We start from the raw sequence: 21,271 nt of genomic DNA, 5'->3' as shown, positions 1-21,271 counted from the left end.
ATGAATGGATATAACACATCAAGTATAATGACACAAGCATCAACTTGAAATCACTCAACAGAAAGCAAATGATTAAATGCAGCTTTAAGATGCCACAGTCATTCCTTAAATTTATCATCCTTCTAAATTCTCCTTAACCAAATCTCTATAGAAAATAAAAGTTGCACAAAAGGACATAACAGACAGCAATGGAGGGGATTTTAAGGGTACTTTGGAGACGCATGAATAGAGCAGCTAATATTGAGTTACATTGTAAATGGAGCAACCTTACCTGCCAATCTTGTATACAAGGAGGGATTGATTGAGGTTGCATTAAATGCATTTCAGTCCATTAGAATAGTCACATGACACTGTAATGCATTAAATTAAGGAGACAATTCAATTGTTTTCAAGCAGCGTTTTATATGATGTAGTACCACACCTATCCTGTTGCGTTATAGTTCACCCTCCTCTTTCTACATCTTCTTGCGACATTCACTTAGCTCTCTTTAAAGAAAATGGGAAAATATTAAAATTTGAAATTCTCTCTTACACTGGTCTAAAGGCCTACCCTAGCTGTGATAGGCCTATGTGTAATTTCTAAACGTAAAATCACATATAGGGGTATCATTGTGTATTATTCAATTGCCAAGTTGAAGCCTCTTTTTCAATTGAGTGACAATTGGATCAAGTATTTCAACGTTACAATACATCTGTTGTACATTTCCTGTGTTTCTATTTTCTTTCCATCATCTGGGGTTGATATGTTCCAACCTGTGATCTGAAGTCTATGGACACCATATTGCACAAACATACAGTTTCACACTACATTACTTTTCATGCTTCTAATGTACTTCCAAGCTGAGCGTGAAATTAAATAAACACAGAAATATTGCAAGGTTGAATATTCAAAATTTGGTTACTGAAAAGCAAGATTGTTTAAAATTATTGAAGTGCAAACTTGCGACGTGTGAAAATGAGACCATTTTTGTTGTATTTGGCACATCAGCAAAATACCCACATTGACACCCATAACATGCACTTTCCTTTGTATCTTCAATTCCTTACATGTCATTTGTAAATACATTTTCAATTCAATTCAATTCAACCAACTATGAAAAATTACATTTATTTTCTTCTCTTTCATCTATAATAGTCCTACATTCCTACACGAATCAAATGATTAATTACTTTTGACTGCAGAATCCAAATGGCACGTGTATTATGTCAGGCGGATTTATCCGCCTGATATACTGTGAAGCTCTCAAATCTTCTTTCTTTCTTTCTTTCTTCTTTAGTAGAACCAAAAATTGCTACTAGTGCCACCCGCTTGCACCAATTTTGACCAAACTTGGCCACAAGAAGCACTGACCCAAGCTTAATATAACTTCTACACGGATAGGGGTCAAAGGTCACATAAGGGTTATTAGGGGTCATTTTGTGAAAATCTTAAAAATGCTACTGCTCCTTTAAATGACATGCTATGACCACCAAACATGGTCAGCAAGAACCGCTGGCCCAAGCTTCAAATAAGTTGTACCACAGATTGGGGTCAAAGTTCTGAGGTCAAAGGTCAGGTCAAATTTTAAGTCGCTCCGATTGAGCTGCAACTCAGGGAAAATGATCCTCGACACTACAGGAGTGTAAAAAGGTCAGGTCAAATATTAAGTTGCTCCAAACAGCCTGTGACTCAGGGAAAACAATCCCTGACACTGGAGGAGTATAAAACCGTAAAGGTCATCAGAGGTCAAAGGTCAGGTCAAATTTAAAGTTGCTCCGATTGAGCTGCAACTCAGGACAAATGATCCCCGACATTTCAGGAGTATAAAACCGCAAAGGTCATCCGAGGTCAAAGGTCAGGTCAAATTTAAAGTTGCTCCAATCGAGCTGTAACTTGCAGAAAATGATCCTTGACACTTGGGGAGTATAGCATGAGTTTACCCGAGGTGTAAGGTCAAACGATGCTTAAATCAGAATCAATCACCGCCTGACATTCGTGGCTCATGAGCCACAGTAGCTCTAGTTATACTTGTATTCAAATTAATCAAACAGATATTTTTCCTGCTATACAATGTATCATTCTACTCCATTCCACGGTCTACCTATCCTACCACATTGACTGTCAAGTCCAAGCTCTAACCCAAACAGCGTGTAGCAGAAATCAACATATTTATGCCAGCAACAATTGTAGCTGTCAGTTTTGCTTCTCTTCCTTATCTCTCCTCTATTTCACAACCTGTCACAGGTAATCAATACACTCATATTTTTCTCTTTCCATAATTGTAATTGACATTGCTCATTTCTACTATAATAATCGCTCTATTCACCAGCGTGAGACAAACACAAAAGCCTGACTTCCGCTGTTCGTTTGCTTAGCTGCTTTCCTCCCTTTATCAACTAAACAACACTATCATTCAGGCAGGCTTGCCTAAACTCTAGACACCAATCTCAATACCTTGTATGCATTCAACCCTACTGCTCTATAGAAATCAATTGTCACTTTTGCAAGCATTGCTATAGGTACATATCCAACTCCTGTAACTATATCCAAACCTAGAATTAGTACCATTCATTTGCCATTCAAATACACAAAGTGGCATATTTTTGAACTCCTTCAAATATCAAGTCATGTATCTGTCATATGTTTTGCCCTTTTACATCTCTTTAAAATCCATTCATATATTTTTAAACCAAGGGCATATGTTATTTTGAAGCAAAGGGATCTCATCAATATTTAATTCAAAAGGATTTTATTGTCTCCTTATATCATAACAGGTTGAATGACATTCTTATTAAAAACAATATTTTTGGTCTCCTTTGTGATTTCTTTAACTAAATGTTGCACACATGTAAAGCTAGCTATGAACAATAATTCACAAGCATTTTAATCTCAAATGATTTCATCCAATTTCAATTCAAAACTTACATTGACTGTTGCTTGAATATTTTTAAGTTGTTTTTTTTTTTTTGGGGGGGTTTGTTTTACAATTTGAAGAGAGAATGGTGCTGAAATGGGTTTCTTAAGGGTTTACACCCCTGCCCAATTTTGTGCCTATTTTTGCATTTTCTCAAAAATTATAGCGCATTGGTGACAAGTAAGATATGTATATTATAGGGCAAGGACTACAACTACTGCACTGGAAATTTTATTTCAGCACAGACGACAGTTGTGGAGTTACAGTCAAAAATGAGGGAAAACAAATATTTGATCAATAAATCAATAACTACTTGCCTTGAGTTGCTGAATTTTCAGTGCAGTAGTTGTAGTCCTTGCCCCTATAATATACATATCTTACCTGTCACCAACGTGCTATAATTTTTGAGAAAAATGCAAAAATAGGCACAAAATTGGCCAGAGGTGTAGTACCCCCTTAATAAAAGAGAAATGCGGGTATACATTTTACAGAAGGGCTTATTTTTTCCATACCTTGATTTTCAAGAGATGTTTACTTTTCCATGATGTGACATATTTTTCAATAGGTAAAACAGATTTTTTCTTCCATAACTTGCAAAACTGCTGATTTTTTCCAAACCCAAAAGTACCAACTTTGCAAGTTTATATACCCCTGGAGAAATGCTGTGAAAATAAAGTATTTAACACATCAATAGTACAACCCAAATGAGAGACAGCACCAATTTCCCCACAGGGTCTTAGACTAATACAAACCAGGATTCCTCAAGGTGCCTTCAGAGGTTTTGTCTCAAGACGTAAGGTCTCAATTCACCAATAGCTTCTTAATTCTAACTATTATTATATGATCATGCCCGACAAGCTTGTCTTTCTTTCCAAATAGTAGAAAAGACACGCACACAACAGACTTGAAATGCTATCCATAACATCAGGGACGACATATAGATGTTGAAACACCTTGCACACCACTGTGGGATTAAAGAGTATAAAGAAGTCTTCAATTTATGAAATTCCTTCCACAATGTGAATGCCTTCTCAAGATGTGCTGAATCAAACCTCACAATTCATTTGAAATGATAAATTTACATGTGGATATAGAAAATTTTGTAATTTAATCAATTTTGTCAAACTTTAAGTATTCTTGTTTCATGTGGTTACAAAAGGTTAATTTATCCATGTGGCAGGCACGCAGCATATGTATTTCTGATATTTCACTTACAAGACTGGAATGTGCCTATGCATTCAATTCCTAGCATAGCTCACTGTAAATTGTGCATGAGCAAAATGCTCTTTACTAAACTAATATATAAACAAATATGGATTTTGAAAATGTTTTTGGTGCTGCTGATTTGGCAGAGCAAACGACTGGTCACGTAGGAAAGAGGGGTTTTATTGCTGGCATTGATGACAATATTACCTCTGTATTCTACACAACGCAACAAAATATTGATTAATTCTAACCGAATATGTTTTATTTATAAAAGGGCTAAGCTTTAAACAATGCATGTCCAGCGGTACGATAAATCAATCAATTTTATCGTAATTTCTGACCAGGTCCATCCCTGTTGAATACAAGCATGTGCACTCTTTCAGTCCATTGAGCATGGAAAGCGTAGTATGTGTAAAAACATTAAGTAGTCTGTAGTCGTCATATTCTTGTACCATATTGACTAAGTTTAATTCTAAATTACCACGTGAAACAGCGCAATAATTTCTAGTAATGATCTGCATGATGAAGCTTGAATGATAATTACGGCTCATCCAAGCTCAAGATCTGCACAAAATGAATAAAAATACCTTAAAATGTCAAGGCTAAGAAGAAACCAATCAATAATTTTGACGTACAAATTACAGGAAATACTTCATAGTTGCTTGCTTGGGTTTCAACCTCACATAACAATAAACACACACCGACAGACTTGCAGCCATTATTATGATTCAAAATATTTCTAATACGGCATTTTGAAATGTCAAACACAATCAGATCTATTTTTACAGTTCGTTTGAACTAATCAATATCCAGTGAATTCTGTGCCACCTGCATTTCCAGAGTTTTGTAACACTCAAACTGTGATCACAGTGAAGAATTCTCCTATGTAAAATTATGACGCATATTTGTGGAGAAACAATGAAAATTTAATGACAAACCTAACCATATTTTTTATCAAATTTGGAATATCTACAGCTTTTATCTCATAATTTCAATTTGGTGGATCATGCAACATAACTGGCAGTTTTTCAACAAGAAACCCTGATAACTGACGTCAATTTTGATTACCAGCCCTCCAGCAAGTCATTTGAGTGACTGTCTTCAAATAAATTTAGTTTGTTCTTATGCAATGCTCACTCATCATATATTCCATATGAAGCAACCTAATGTAATAAAACATTGTGTCTCGCATATGATTTTTGGGAACTGCTTGTGGTTTGAAGGCTTTCAATCACAATTTCTGCATGAGGTCTGGTCCTATATTTGAGTGCACCTCCTCGCATTTTGACATTGTTGTTATACTTATAGTAAAAGAATGGTTTTCAATTCTGTTAGTTTTGGAAAACTGAGTAATACACATTCTTTGTAAGTGGTGAATATGCTACTATTTTGACTTGATTTATTCTAGTCCGAGGTACTTCTGAATGTCGCACATTGAAAGAAAACACAAGAATATTGACAGAATAACAACTGAATTATTCAAGAGAGGAAAATTGAATCCCAAATTTGGTAAATATTTTATAGAAACAATCCTGTTTTCACAAATTAAAAGCAAGCTATAATGTGCCACGAGGTTCCCTCCTTTTTCCAATCACCACAGCAATTTTTCATGGTACAGTAATGTATAAAAGGACCGCCCAAAGCCAAATGAGTGAGCGCATCTGAACAGCCAGCCAGCCAGCGAGGCAGCCCTTGATAACAAACGACCTGTTATTCACCAGATCCATTATGAAATGGGGATTGATGAGAGGGCTCATACACACACCACTATCACCACCCAACATTGACAGCATTAAAGTTGCACAATTTATTATAACCAAGATGTCACATATCTTTTGTTCCTTAGTGATGGTGATGATGATGACTCAAGAGGTTTTTGTTTTCAGCTGTGAACCTCTCAATGCTTGTGGCTTACCTGCTTTTCTAATCACTTGATGGAATTAAGGAGTACAATACTTACGACTTGTATTTAAACTAATGACACATTGTTTAAGATATTATCTCATTGTAACCCTTAATAGACTTTTAGCTGAGAACTTAAAACATTCATATATGACAACAACACAGGACTCACTAAATAGCAGTTGCTTGCAAACAGGGGTTTGAGACTTTACATTATAGCAACATCATTTAAGCTATTTCAGTAAATAGCATATTTTGTAAAATAACATTACGATTTTGACAAGAACCAAATTATGGATATTAACCAGTGATGTTATCTTTGGAAAGTATCTTTGATAACTATCTAGTTATGCTATCTTCAGTAGATAGCAGTTATAAATATCTAGTGATGCTATCTTTGGTAGGTAGCTTTAATAACTATCTATTAATGCCCTCATCAGTGGATAGCATTATAATAATAACTATCTATAGTTATGATACCTTCAGAAGATGGCATTAATAATTATCTAGTAATGCTATCTTTGGTAGGTAGTCTTAATAAGTATTTAGTAATGCTATCTTCATTAGATAGCATTAATAACTATCTGGTGATGCTATCTTCAGTAGATAGCATTAATTGATATTATCTTTGGTATAGCCTATAGCATTAATTATGACCATGTGATGCTATCTTTGGTCTAGGTAGTTTAAATAACCATCTAGGGATACTATCTTCAGTAGATAGCATTAGTAACTATCTAGTGATGCTATCTTCAGTAGATAGCATACTAACTAATGATGATATCTTCAGTAGATAACATTAAATAACTATCTAACAATGTCATCTTCACTTAACAGGGATCAAAATACATGGGGCTATGGGCGATTTGCCCCCAAATTTCTCAAAATAGCCCCTTTGGGAAAAAAAATTGTCAATGGCAAAATACATACATGAGGGCTATTTTTCATGGAATCTGTCACAATACACAAATAGCCCTCGAAATCAAAAAAGTATTTTGTGGCCTGCTTCACTACTATCTAGTGATGCTATCTTCAGTAGATAGCATATATACTATCTAGTGATGCTATCTTCAGTAGATAGCATATATACTATCTAGTGATGCTATCTTCAGTAGATAGCATATATACTAGTGATGATATCTTACGATTCATAAGTGATTAATATTTTTATGTATTAAATGTTCACAGAGATTGCAGGTTTTATGTCCATTTTTAATAATGTAGATATTGAAACAAGATAAAATGGCAATAGTCACTGATATCATGTGTTGACAACACAGACTTAGACACAAATGAATTGGTATTGATTATATAGTCATATACTGGGGCAATACTGAAAAACATGCTGGAAGGAGACTCAACGAGTTACATATGATGGAAAGGACTAAAGGTCACATGTAAAAGATTAATATTGTTTTCAAATTGGGAGCATTCAAACGTGATCAATTATATCAAGTGAATATATCATGAGGAAAAAGAGATTGTATAGTGGTTATTAGTATTCAATCTGCATAAATTTTTATTGAAGAATGTCTAGCCTGAACAAAATATGAATGGTGGTATTATATTAGCATCATATAATGATGATCTCTTTCAAATTCTGGCTGGTCTCAGAAAGTCCCGACATTTCAACCATAAAATTTCATAGGCCTGGCCCGAGGCAGAGTAGGCGGCCTCCTTAATAAATGGCAAACACTTCATTATGTATGCTACATGTGTAACCACTCACATGTTGCATTAGTTGAATGAAAAATCTAGCACTGGTGTTCATATTAGGTTATTAAGATATCAGATACAACTCTCACATTACACAGCCAGATACATGTGTATCATAACACAAGGGTAGATTTTTTTGCCAAGAAACTTCACAAATTCGTCTTTCTTTTTCCTAATAACACCAAATTTAACACAAACCGTTTGTATTTTGTAAAGATAAATTAATCTTTTACAGGCCTGGTCAGAAAAAACATTCCTGATGCACAAGAAAGCTTTTCCTAAACCACTGAATTTCATTGAAAATTTTCCAATTGACATGTACTGTTGTATGAATCTATGTGCAGCAACACTGAAAAGAAATTTAGGTGCTACCTTGTATTTCCATACAAACGTTAAATCTCCCATTTAGTATTTACACAAACTATTTTCATCAGATATAGCAAACCAAATATTAAGTTAAGGAGGTCCTATGACCTGCAGTCAACTGAGTGAGAGATGTCTGCTCCTGTACAACAATGGATCATCAATCCAAATAGGAAGAGACAACAGGGAATCACTACTCTGTATAAACAAGTTTTGGATGCATGCATAATGATAAGAACAACTTCAGTCTGGTATTCACTGCATATAATTTGGGGCGGTAATACGAGCTTTCCAAATCAGCAGAAGCTAGCTGAAAAAATTTCAAGAAAAAATAAAGAGGTTTTGAATGTACAGGAAAGCTACTAGTATTTTTAGAATATAGGAGCATGTAGTTGAGTAATTCTGAGATTTCACAGAATTGTCTGATTTGTTGAAATCTGAGCAAAAAACACAACAAAACAGAATGCAAGGCATTGACATCTCTGAGTTAGGCTATGTGGCTATTCCATTTCAAATATGTCATCCCTGAAAGGTTCAAGTGTTACATTGTATCAACTCCAATTGCACCAAATTCAACAGATGTTGTGGTTTTTGCTTGTTTTTTTGTTCAATTCCAGCTGAATACTTCTGCAAAATGTTGAAATCTAATTGGGCTTTGTACATTTGTCCTCATGTGGGAATATTTTCTCGAAATGCAGAAATTGTCAAAGTTTTGTAGTTGAAACTAAGGCACAGCTAATTTGGTCCTATAGTGCTATCGGTGACCAATAGGTAGGTACCGATGGCTCTTTTTATTGTTCCTTGAACACAATGCTTTTGTTTTTTATTATAACCAATAACAGTACTATGCATATGTTAATTTATTATTTTATTACATCACCAGGGTGTGATGTGCCCTGAGTAATTTAATTTAATTTAATTATTTAACTTTGTTTACAAGCTGAAAGTATTTCATGAGATGGGAAACCCCTTGTATTTTGGAATTCCCCAAATTATTGTAAACAAAGTCAGAGCTATGTTTGGAACTTGGAAAGCCCTAGTTCATTATTGCACCATCAGGAAAACCCCCCAGGAAGTGATGTAATGTGAATGTGTATAATTAATCTTGGGAAATCCCAAGATTGCAGCAATGTTATGAAAATGTGATTGAAGTAATGGTTTATTAATAGATGATGGGTTTTTTGCATGAGTACTGATATAAAAAGCTTGAGGCTTTTGTTGGGACTTTACAGAATGCCATGGGAGATTGAGATATTCCACATGTGTGTGATGGTCTTCGTGCTTCAAAAAAGAAGTACATTTTAACCAGTTTATATAGCCAATAATTGAGCTAATTTTAATACAGCAACGAAGAAGACAGCGAGCACACAAAAGTGCTCTTCCTCATCAAAGGATTAAAAGTTCTTCTGTCAAATTGCTGGAGTTTGCTGGGTTTGTGAAGGCCACGCATCTGTCAAGAAACAGTGGAGCTGTGTTAAAGAAACCGGTTCCCTGGAAAAAGAGTGATTGGTGAAAGAAACACTATTTTTGGAGAAAGCAGCGCAAGGAGATATATTTGAGGAGAAAGTAGCGCAAGGAGTTGTGGAGATAACAGCGCAAAGGAGATTGGAGAAAGCATCATCATTTTCGTATGAGGATTTTATACGCAAGGATTTATAAGCGCAAGTGTACACTGGACTTCGCAGGACAAGCGAATAAGGATATATTACATCAGTCGTCCAGAACATTGCAAGAACTCTAGGATCACCAACAAGAAGACAGCTGGTTAAGTAGTCATAGAGTAAAACTGTCATTGTGTGATTTTATTGTATATGCGATATTGTTATTATATGTACCAATCATACTCTGTTTTCAATTAAAGACTTAGATTTTGTTAGCTTAAATAAACAGTGTATTTGTGTTGTGCATTCGTGTGAGTTCGGGTAAAAGGTGATTTTGGCCTTGAGTCAAGTACGACTCGTAACAAGGGCATGACAGAAAGAGCAATAGGTACCTAACTGGGCACGGATAGGGCTTTAGCCTTGGACCAACTTAGATGTGGTGCCTCATTGAACCTGAAATGGCTCAAAATTATTCATTTGGTTGGAATTCCAAAATCTTTCGCAGTGGCTTTACATAGATTACATTTGGCACATGTTAAAGATCTTCATTTACACATCAGCATATGACCTACCTATTACAACATTCCCCATTAAAACATTGCAGTGATTGGAAATGTATCAAATTCCTCTCTACAATTTTATTTGTGTCAACTTTAAAAAAACAAAACTTCACAGTTCCGGCATAATACAACATCATCTTACAGGTATTAAATGAAATTCCTCACAACATTGACAGATCTGACAAGTAGGTCAACACAACAACACTTTTTTGTAGTCAAAATAACTGGGTCTGGGAGACTGAACAAAAAAGTTGCACACCTGTTGAGGAAACGATGAGAGCGTATGTAAAAGAGCTGTCTTGTACAGTTATAAATCCATAATTAAGTGGTCAACTTGGAATGCAACGTGTCATCTTTTCTAAGCATCCAGACAGCTTAGCTTTCTTTTATAAAAAGGGTCAGCTATATCGGTTTATGACAAGATTTTAGAGTAAAATTTTCCCTGATTTTACTAAGCTTTCTGCAAAAAGAATAAAGAATCATTTGAAACAAGTTGGGGTATTTGATGTTATGCGTATGACCCAAAAACCTAATACAAATATGCAAACACTCAACGTTTGAAAAGCTCTTTCATAGAAAGAAATTATTCATAGTATTATACATTATTTCCCTGAAGGCCACTACCTGTTTTTCCTTACTTAAAACTGTCTCCCTGCATCTGTCTGTCCCTACAGTATACTCTTTCTTTCTCTCTTTCAATCTCTTGCATACTCTAGATGTAACATAATATGACAAGGAAAAAATGGATGTGTTCCTGTTAGCAAGCTAGCTCCCCTAGTCTTGCTCATCATTTTAATGACCTGTAAAGATGATGAATAATTCTGCCACCTCCACTGTACAGTCTTAGCTTCATCAACTCTCCCTTGTGAGACTGATACAACAAGTCATAGCTGCCTAATTATCAATTTCAGTTTCAGTAAACACACTGTTTAAAACCAGACCAAAACTGAGTGCACATAAATATGTCTTACTGGCTTTCACCCAGGTGAGCACATTTGCGGCTACTTGAAACAAGAGATTTTGTATTAAAAGTTCCCCATGCATACGATGTGCATATACATAATCGTAATTAACACACCACACATGCGCCCCCCCCCCCCACACACACACCCCTACACCTACACACCCCTACTTGTATTCACAGTGAACAGAAGACCTCTATACCTCCTCCCCTTCACTTTTAAAACTAAGGACACACACATCTGAAAATTAATCACCATACCCTTTTACAAACTGAGACTGGTCACGGATAGGTATTTCAACCATAGCTGAGGCTTTTGTTCTTCATTATTGCTCTTATTGGCATATTTATGTTTATAACCCTCTATTGAGCAGGGTCTAAAAACAGAGGATGTTCTTGATTTTGTTTGTCCACTGTTATTGAGCTTTTATTCATGAGTGTGTCCACAATTTACAGTGAAAATCAACAATTAAATTCAAAACATATGTGCAATACAGCAGCCATTCCATATTCAACTACTATAATGGCACTACCTATATGTAACAGCAGCAACAAGTAAGCCTGAGCTATCTTGCTTTCAATCAAGGAATTAAGGGGAGGTAAGTTTTTATCTATTCCCAGCCAGCCAGTCTTGTCCCATAATCTCACAATAGTTACAACAACAAGTGTAACATGGACAGATAGTTTGATGAGTGCATTGGCATAGTGAGGTCAGGATTATGGATGCAACTAAGCCAAGAATGAGATCAGATATATGAGCGTGTTTCTACAGGCGCACCGCTAAGTTACCGCTAAATGGATAACGCTATCTTACCGTTATCTTACCGTTTAACCTGCTGTTTCCACAGACAGGTTTTTGCCGTTGGCGTCTTCATACCCTTTCATCTGAATGACAAACATGTTTTAAAAGTGTATTTTGTACGGTAGTATGGCCAGAATATTGCATCGTAGGCCTAGAATTAATGCTAGAATGGATTGTTTAATGGTTGATTATTGCTAAATAATCACTTTTTTGGTTATATTTTGCAAATCAAGAGGAAAGTTTTACATTTTACACAGTTTTTCACTATTTTGTAGCATTTACAAATTTCCGTGAGCAAACCCCGAATTCCGTGAGTTTTTCTGTTTTTCCGTATCACGGATAAATTGTGGCTTTACATAACAGTTAGGACTTGTTATGTTGCCCAGGCTGTTTATATTAACGTTTTTGTCATGTCGTCTGTCCAATTAACATGTTGATTAACAGCCATTTTGTTTGATTTTGCTCAATAATCGGCAAGTTACCGCTTCTATCTGTTTCCACAGAAAATCTACCCGCTTCGTCAACGGCAAAAACCTACTCCAACGAGGTTTCCGTTGGCGATGAAAAGCGCGCAAAAAGGCGTTGGAGGCTGTTTCCACAGGAGTGATTAACGGTTCCATACCGTTTCCAAAGCGGTATTTGGCTCTGTAGAAACACGCTCTATATGACCAGCCCAGAATGGGTTGGTGCTATAAATGAGCAAAACATGAAGTGTGGAGTCCACCTATAAGAATGTGTCTGACCATCAAATATGGATGATTATCCTTATCATTATGCAGAGGCCTACATAGCAAAGTGACATCATTTATTATCCCTCATTTGTTAATACAGGAGTATATCATATGCAACTTGGGACAGGACTTGGCAATTAAAAATTGAAATATTGCATTATGTATATTATTTACATTAATGCAACCATTACACTCAGTCACAGTACTGTGATAAATGCCCAGATATATTCATCTAGAACAAGCAGTCCTACCCTACTCTCTTTCATGTGAAACTGTCATGAAGGTTGCCATTTTTAATCAGATCAGACTCTAGAAGTGAGTACTTGAGTTGTTTGTGTTAGATGGAGCTACTCCATACAGGTGCCTTGCACATATCTACAATTCAAATAAGTCGTGTCAATGTTGACTTAACTCTTCCATGATAGAAAGAAAAAAAAGAAATCACTGCTGCCTCACTCACATTATACCATTCTAGATATAGCATACAGTTTTATACATGCAGTACATCCTTCATATTTGTCTACCTGTAAACAGAAGTAAAATGTTGTTTGACTTTAATTTCCACCTGTTTTTCCACATAAGTATGTAAATATGCACTGGTTTTGGACTCAAAACATGCCATTTCACACAATATTTACTTGCTTAGTAATGTCACTAGCTGCAGGATGAATTTTTAGCAGCAGTAGCTTTGGAATAATTCGTGAAATATAAGCCACTGTATAATTGGATTACTTGACAGTATGGTTTTTTTTTCAACAATAATGCAACTTTATCAAAAACATTTTCCTTTGGCACACATACTTGGACCTAGCATATTTGTTTACCATGGAAAAATTACTAACATTCTCATGCCAAAACAGGGCGTCCGGTTCTCAAGATATAGCTTGAACTTTGAAGTTGCACACAATAATGAAATACAACGGAAGTTGAACATTTTTATGTCCAAATTCAAATCAAATTTTTGAAAAACTAAATCTATGTATACTCAAGCACATCACATGTTAGCAATATGCACCCCCCCTTCTCCGTGAAGACATTGCTACTGGTACTACCAAGACAAATAAATGGCAAGAATTCTTTCAAGATAATGTATCTCTTAGATTATTTACTCTATCAACAAACCAAGAAACTTCTATCCTGCCATTTCCACAAACCAAACAAGAATCGGAAATGCAACAGTTCATTATAACTCCATCAGATAATATTCACATTTGCAATTCAAATACAATGCTGCTAAAGTAAATGTCATTCACTCATAGTCTATATATAACTCAATACTCAACACATGTTGTGTAACAAGAAATATGAACGTCATACAAGAATCAATCAAGTTAGAATTCACTCACACTGATGGTGACCATATGTCCGCAATGAACGGATCACCAATCTTTCTAATCACACATTTCTGTGCATGCGTTACAAATTGTAAGCTAGCAAGCATGCATATGACAGAACTCACTTCCTATCTACATCTTAGAGGTTTATTTTGAGAACTGGTACAAACAGATAAACAACCACAGTGGAAGGGATATCATGGATGGAGCATGATTCCCACACCAACCCTGCAAACTATATACACAAACACACAATTGTTGTGTGTGTGTAGAATGTGTGAATTTTGAGACACATGCATTCCCCCATAAAAAGTATAGGCTACACACTAGCAAACACACCCCTACATGTTCCTGCTATCAAATGTGGATATTAGGTAAAAATCCAAATGCACCCAAAAATCTATAATTGTAATACTTTTGATACTCCTTTATTATAATTTTGTGCGTGCTTGTATTTTCTCCAGTGATTCAACCTGATAAATTGTATGTACACCATGCAGTATCTTAAAGACTTTCAATTCTAGAATCATCAAAGGTTTCTACAGAGTTTGAAACAATGAAGTCAATGTAGGCCTAGATGCAATTATTGTCTATGTGCTTCAAAAAATGACAATATGTATTGAATTTGGTGCAAATATTCAGTGACCAGATAGTTGCTAAGTATAAGTAAGATTGGATCATGGTCCCGGGATGATGGTGCATGCATGTGATATGCGAGTGTGTGGGCGGGATGCATTTGTTTAGGGTATTAATGAGGACATACTCTAGATTTGTCTCTGCCTACATGTAAACAAGGTTGTACTTGCAATGGAATACCACTTTTTTAATAGCTGCAATAGATTGCAGATAACATAAAGATACATTTGACACTCTGTAACTCTGAGGATACAAGGAAAGATTCAAAGTTTGTCGCAGTGTGTCCAGGTGCATCCATAGTCAAATAATACATGTTTAATCCTCCATTGGAGGATTTATGCTGAATGTCCACATTTGACAGCAGGCACATGTATGGGCGTGTGCGGGTGTTTGGGGTGTGCGAATATGCGTGTGCATGTTTGTTTGTGGGGGTGTCTTTGTACATGTATATTCCTAATGTCTTCACATTTGATATTACAAGCATTTGTTACCCAGGTATAAATGTCACATGATACTCTTATCATTCCGGAAACCAATGTGTAAACTTATTCCAACCAAAACACTGCAGTGAACTCAACCAACACATAAAAACAACTGTTTCACGCCTTTTCAATTCTGCAAGATATGCTTCTCGCATAATTACAAAACGCAACCTTGGATTTGGACACACATGAAGAGGCGCCAAAAAGCGGTGTTCCTTTTTACAACAGTACAAGTGTAGAGGTTCATTTCCAACATCAAAATAATTGGTTTCAACAGAATAAGTTTATAAGCAAACAACTCAAAATTATACCTTCAAATTGCTATTCTGAAACACCTTTTGATTTAACAATCTGTTCCTTTTCTACTCTTTGTATTCAGAACAATTTCCATGATTAGATTACATTTCTGATACTGCAAACAATTTTTGTTCACCTTAATTATTATATTATTGATAATAATTGCTTTGACAGGACCTTATTCAGAATATATTAAAATAAAATTACCGATTTGACACTTCTATGTCCTACTAGAACTACCTTTCTCTTGCATCAAACTTGTTTATATGCTGCTTCACGAGCTGTTAACAATGTCAACATTTCCGTCAATGAAAAGCAAAAGTAAATCGTGATCTAATAACGACCCGTATTTGTTGTAAAAACATTTTGTAAAATGCAATTTAACATAAAAATCGATATCTGGCAGGATACGCGGCCGGCAGACCTGTCAGCCACGGTAATGGGTACTCACAGTTTTGACACCGAGGATAGTCCCTGGAAAGCGTCAAGTCAGAGAACGGTAATGTCATTATAACTCAGGTCTCTGTAATGTAAGAAGACAAGAAAGATGGTAAGATTGTCAATCATTGGACACTCTTAATAAAAAACACAAACTTGGAAACAAGAAGTAGATACCCTTGGATATCTGTTACTATATAATATACTTGGGCTGGCTGCTATGCTGACATAGACAGACAAATGTAGAATCTGTATTAATTGGAACCATAGACATGTATGTATTCAGGGCATTTGGGTAGGTGCTTTTTATCTCCCTTACTTTGTTAGCAAAGAGAATATGATACACAAACACAATGTGTGTCAGCTATAATCTAGCCTACTAACACATTTTTTATCGTATTCATAAGTTTTAAAAAATAATGTATCATGCTTCTCAATTAGGACATTATTGAGCAAACTGGACACTTAAGGTCAATTGATTTAAACTTCAATTCTTACTCTGCATAATTCATCACTACATCTGGGGTGAAATAGCTTATATGTATTTGAGAAATCAGCCCAGATCTGTCACCAATAGTAAGTAACCAGGACACAATTTACAACAAGCATCACCAGTGTATTTTGTCTTCTTCTTGCTTAATTACATAACTGTAATAGGATTCCTCCCTCCGCCAGGGATATTAGCTAATTTCTATGTGCCTCTGCTTTAACCAAATTGAAATTTAAATTGAATTTTCTCACACCTCCATAGTGAAACAATGATCATTTGACTGCAATACCTCTCTATGCATTGCATATTATGGAAGCCATGTTTGTAATACGTAGCTGAGTTTATGGGTGTGCGCATGTGCTTTTGTAAACACCAGCTAATAAGGACACACACATGAGAAATATTGCCAATGTATAGGAACTGCGGATGTCCTCTATTCCTGGCCAGTGTTTCTAGATTTGTGTTGAGAAGTGTTATGAACCGTTGCCAACGTATGTGTGTGGGGGTGCATACAGGTGTGTATGCAGTTATTTGTTATGGCAAGGACTTGTAATTTCACATAATTCATGCCTTTTATGGTATAAAAATAAAAAGATTCCAACATGCAAGGCTGTAGCATCACCACATGTACCTTACCAAATCTGCGAATGTAGCCATTTGAGGCTGTTTAAAACACAGTAAAGCCTGTAGTCTCAAGTATTATTGATTTAGAGCAACATGAATAAGTAGGCACCTAACCCATGTTGTACAGCTATGTCACCTCCATTACAAGCCATCATTTGCAAAGGTTACAGCCGGTGAGAAGACGTAAAGGAGAGTATAAGCATTGATTATTATGTTGACTGGGGGCTGACGTGGGCGGCAGCGATATTAAAATGGGGGCTAATGGAAAACACTAATATGGCCTGGCTACAGGGTAAGACTGTTACACACATACTCATGATAGACCAAACTTTACTTTAAATTGATACTAATTACAGGTATGATCACCTCAGCTAGCTATGGATATTATATAGCTTATTATATTGCTTCTAGATGCAACTGTCCTGAATATTTTCCAATACCGTGCTGTATACTACATTGAATGCATAGGGTTTTTTTTATCGCTTAGGTACTAAGGTAAGCAACAGAAGGTTCTTTTGACCAATCCCTAAATAACTACTATTCTTATTAGAAGTTATCCTGTTGTTAATGTACTTTTGTGACATACACTTGTCATTTATCATTACTACAATGATATGCCATGGTATGCTTTTATAACATATAATAAATGATCATGGAAACATAATTTGAATCCTGCGGATAGGTCAGTAACAGAAGGTTCGTTGTGCGGTTATCTCTAGACTTGCTCGTTATGCAGCTATCAATCATTGCCAAGGTATATTGGGAATGTGTGAGTTGCAATCCACTCAGAGATGTAAATCCGGGATGCTATATCACATATCATGTCACAACTAACCATGAAGATGATAACGTCTATGCTTTAGATACCAATGCAAATATATCTACCATGTCTATTATGAATATACAATATGCATAAAAATGGTTGTGTTAAACTTGATTACAAATTGAAATGGAGATGCATGTAAGTCATATTTTGAACATTGGCATGGAAATTAAAGGAGTAGGCAGTAAATAAGTATCCAGATCTTTTGGCAGAGCTCTTTGTTACACATTCTTACAAACATGTTAAACATTTATGTCTTACAGGAATCTGCAAAGAATCTATTTAATTGCACTAGCCGTTCCATGTCTTGCAGTTCCATGTCTTGCAGTTCCTGCATAAGGCCAACACAGCTAGCTGTAAATGAGTCTTTGCTATTTTGACTCATACCATAAGACCTGCTGAACTAAGTACTTTATATCATGAATATCTGGCATCCACTTCAATGTATACTGTTCTCACTGCTAATGTGAATATTGTACACTATTCTAAAACCTAAAAAACTGAGTTCCATCACCTTTAATATGAATTTCTTTTTATCAAATAAGAGTTGTCATTATCCAGTACATCTAAATAAAGCCCAAAATACCATAATTGCTTTACTGTCAAAATAATAATAATAAATTTTTAAGGACACAAAAGGCTATCAATAGAGTGTTTACTACAAATCCAGCATCTCGAAGGTTTGTGATTTTCTCCTTGGCTTATTCCCAATGCAATAGTGAGACACTAATCATTGTTACATTGAGTAATATTGGATGGGTATTGATGAGAAAAACCATTATTCAAACATTGTGGACATATATCTCTGTATAAATTATTGAAAAAGACACTCAATCTCTGCTTTTTGAAAGGTCACAGTATTTTCTAGACAATCATGTAATATGAAGTAGGTCTGCGTTATCATGAAGAGCGGCAGTATATGTATTATAATCCAAGATGGATCATATCATGCTTTTTCCTATGCCTCACAATGCAGGCTTGCAATATGCACCTCAGCAAATATCTTTCTTGGATCAAGAAATACATCATAACAAGTAGGAGGTACAAATTGGCACAATGAGAAGGTTTTAATTCATGATCCCACAGTATAAGATTGTGAGTTTGAATTGTGTTGATGTGCAGTGAATCAGGCAGCAAGGCCTTTACCTTTATGCCTCTCCCAACCCAAGAGTAATGGGGAGCTGTTAGGTGGTGATCACAATCGTAAAGCAAAATTAACTGAAATTTTGGGAATAAACTTTTTTAGATAACTACATGTACACAAACAACCATAAAAAGAGCATGCTATTGCTATAATCACACAATATTTCTTTAAATTCAGAGCGGTTCCTCAAAAAAAAAAACCAAACTATTGTCATGTTGCAAAAAACATCCTGATCAAGGTTACATATTGTGGTCGTTTATTTTACAGTATTAAGTTTGCATCCCTTGTATAAAGTGTTGTATTTTCTAGAAAGGTCATACACAGGACTTGTCTGCCAAGCCTACTTTCATTTTCTTTATATGTCTATGGTATAAGTCAATTTACAAGCTTATAGATCCATCTTAATTGCATATCCTTCTACTCATCTTGTATTACAGTTACTTCCTTTGGTATTATATTATGTATGTGTGCATATAGTCCTCAACACGAAGTCCTGACACATCTAATAAAATCTGCCTCCTCAGTTTCTGCTGCATTAGACCGTCTCTGACAAAGTCAGAAGCGTGTAATTATTAACTCACAGATATCAACCAGCAGTGACAGATGAATTAACTTCATATTGCAGTGGGAATAGAACTTTGTATCTGAACCATAGATTAAGCAGTTATCTGTTAAAATATGATACTGTAAGGAGAGCAGGTGTCAACGTTTGGATTCCTCAATTTAGCCGGGAAGGTGGTAGAAAAGTCCTCCCACCACCTAACAGAGAGCATAATTTGTTTTCTTCAAAAACTGAAATGCTGTTTAAAATCATGTTCTTGTTTGGTTACAAGAGTAACAAGACTTATCTGCTTGGTAGAACTTCGGTTGTTGATATAAACTGTACCCTTTGTATTGACATCATCGGAATGCCACAAGGTTCAATTTTAGGACCCCTGCAAATCATCTGTGCAAATAGAGTATAGTAAAGTGGGCAAAATTAACAAATTCATGATGTTGACTGCATGAAAACATCTTGAAAAAAATGATGGTCTAATGAATACGGGGGAGGTCAAAAATTATATGTTTGTAGAACAAGATATGTTACTTTGCCACATGGTAATGAATTTGGTCTCATTTGAAAGCTTATTCCTTCACAAAATTAGTGCAAAAATAGTCAATTTTTTGCATCACTGTATATGGGCTGGACACCCTGCAGAGGAAGCCTAGTTCCTTGAATTCACAGAAGTGGAATTTGTTCCTGACGAAGATGAAAACTCAAGTGAAATTTATCAATGTACAGTTGCTTTGAATGATGATGAATGATGATGAAGTCCTTGATTTTCAACAGCAGCGAAATGGCCCTTTGAGTTTAAGGATGGAATGAGCATTCTTGAAGATCACCCAGTCCAAAAGACTTGCTGACACCACCATGGGCATGGCCTCCAGTTAGTGAAACCTATTTTAGACTTTTAAGTCCTACCTTCATAATATGAGGATTGCTGGTGATCAATGCTGGTGAACCTTCACTGAAGAGTGGCTCAATTGAAGACTTCCATTTTGTTGACATAAAAGGTTTCAAGAAAAATTTAGATATGTGTATACATGCAGTAACCAAGTGAGATAGAAAGAATTTGACTGGTACTCTTTCAAGTATCTTGTTCTGCAAATTTATTGACCATCCCTTGTAATAGATAAAGTAACTTGTGTTCATTCTTTCAAAGAAACGTAAAATGAATTCCATTATCTCACTTGGTTCCTTTTGGTGCACAATTATCTTCCACATAATCATCCTACATTCAGAATATGGTCTCATTGGCCGATGCATCCTTTCACAGCATCCACTTCATAAGCAATGTTAATTAGGGTAAATTATTCTTTAATTGCTTTAATATAAAAACACATTAAAACCTGTATCTCACCCACCTGCCAATCATACCGACTAGTTGTAACTTGTTACACCAGCCAAACATTATAAATGGCCAATGGCTAGTAATGAAGTCAAAGTTAATACTTAATGTATCTAGGTCTTTGAGCCCTTTGCACCAAAAGGTTGGTAATATCACCCACCATTTCAGTCAACATTATATAAACCAGATAGTGAAAACATATCTTTATTTTGGTCAAAGTGTTCCAGAAAAAATTTAGACTATGACCATGTAGAATAATACACCAAAACCCAGAGGGAGAACTTGTATCCCTGTAGACATGTCCGTATCAAATTCTCAAGTGAATGTTTACCTGTGTATCTGTTATTTGATCACGAAATATCAATACTAGAACTAGGC

The 21,271-nt window shown here is 35.7% G+C and overlaps 1 protein-coding gene across 1 annotated transcript in view; it reads right to left on the bottom strand.

The window, feature by feature from the left end:
• LOC140162389 (adhesion G protein-coupled receptor A3-like) overlaps positions 1-21,271 on the bottom strand; it is a 136,262-nt gene that overhangs the window by 80,464 nt on the left and 34,527 nt on the right. Inside the window, 1 exon segment of the mRNA XM_072185597.1 lies at positions 15,937-16,008. Coding sequence (XP_072041698.1) covers positions 15,937-16,008 — 72 coding nt within the window.

The sequence above is a fragment of the Amphiura filiformis genome, chromosome 1 (assembly GCF_039555335.1).
Source record: "Amphiura filiformis chromosome 1, Afil_fr2py, whole genome shotgun sequence".
In the NCBI taxonomy this organism is placed as follows: Eukaryota; Metazoa; Echinodermata; class Ophiuroidea; order Amphilepidida; family Amphiuridae; genus Amphiura; species Amphiura filiformis.
The sequence above is the reverse complement of the archived record's forward strand: the minus strand, read 5'-3'. Positions and strand labels throughout refer to the sequence as shown.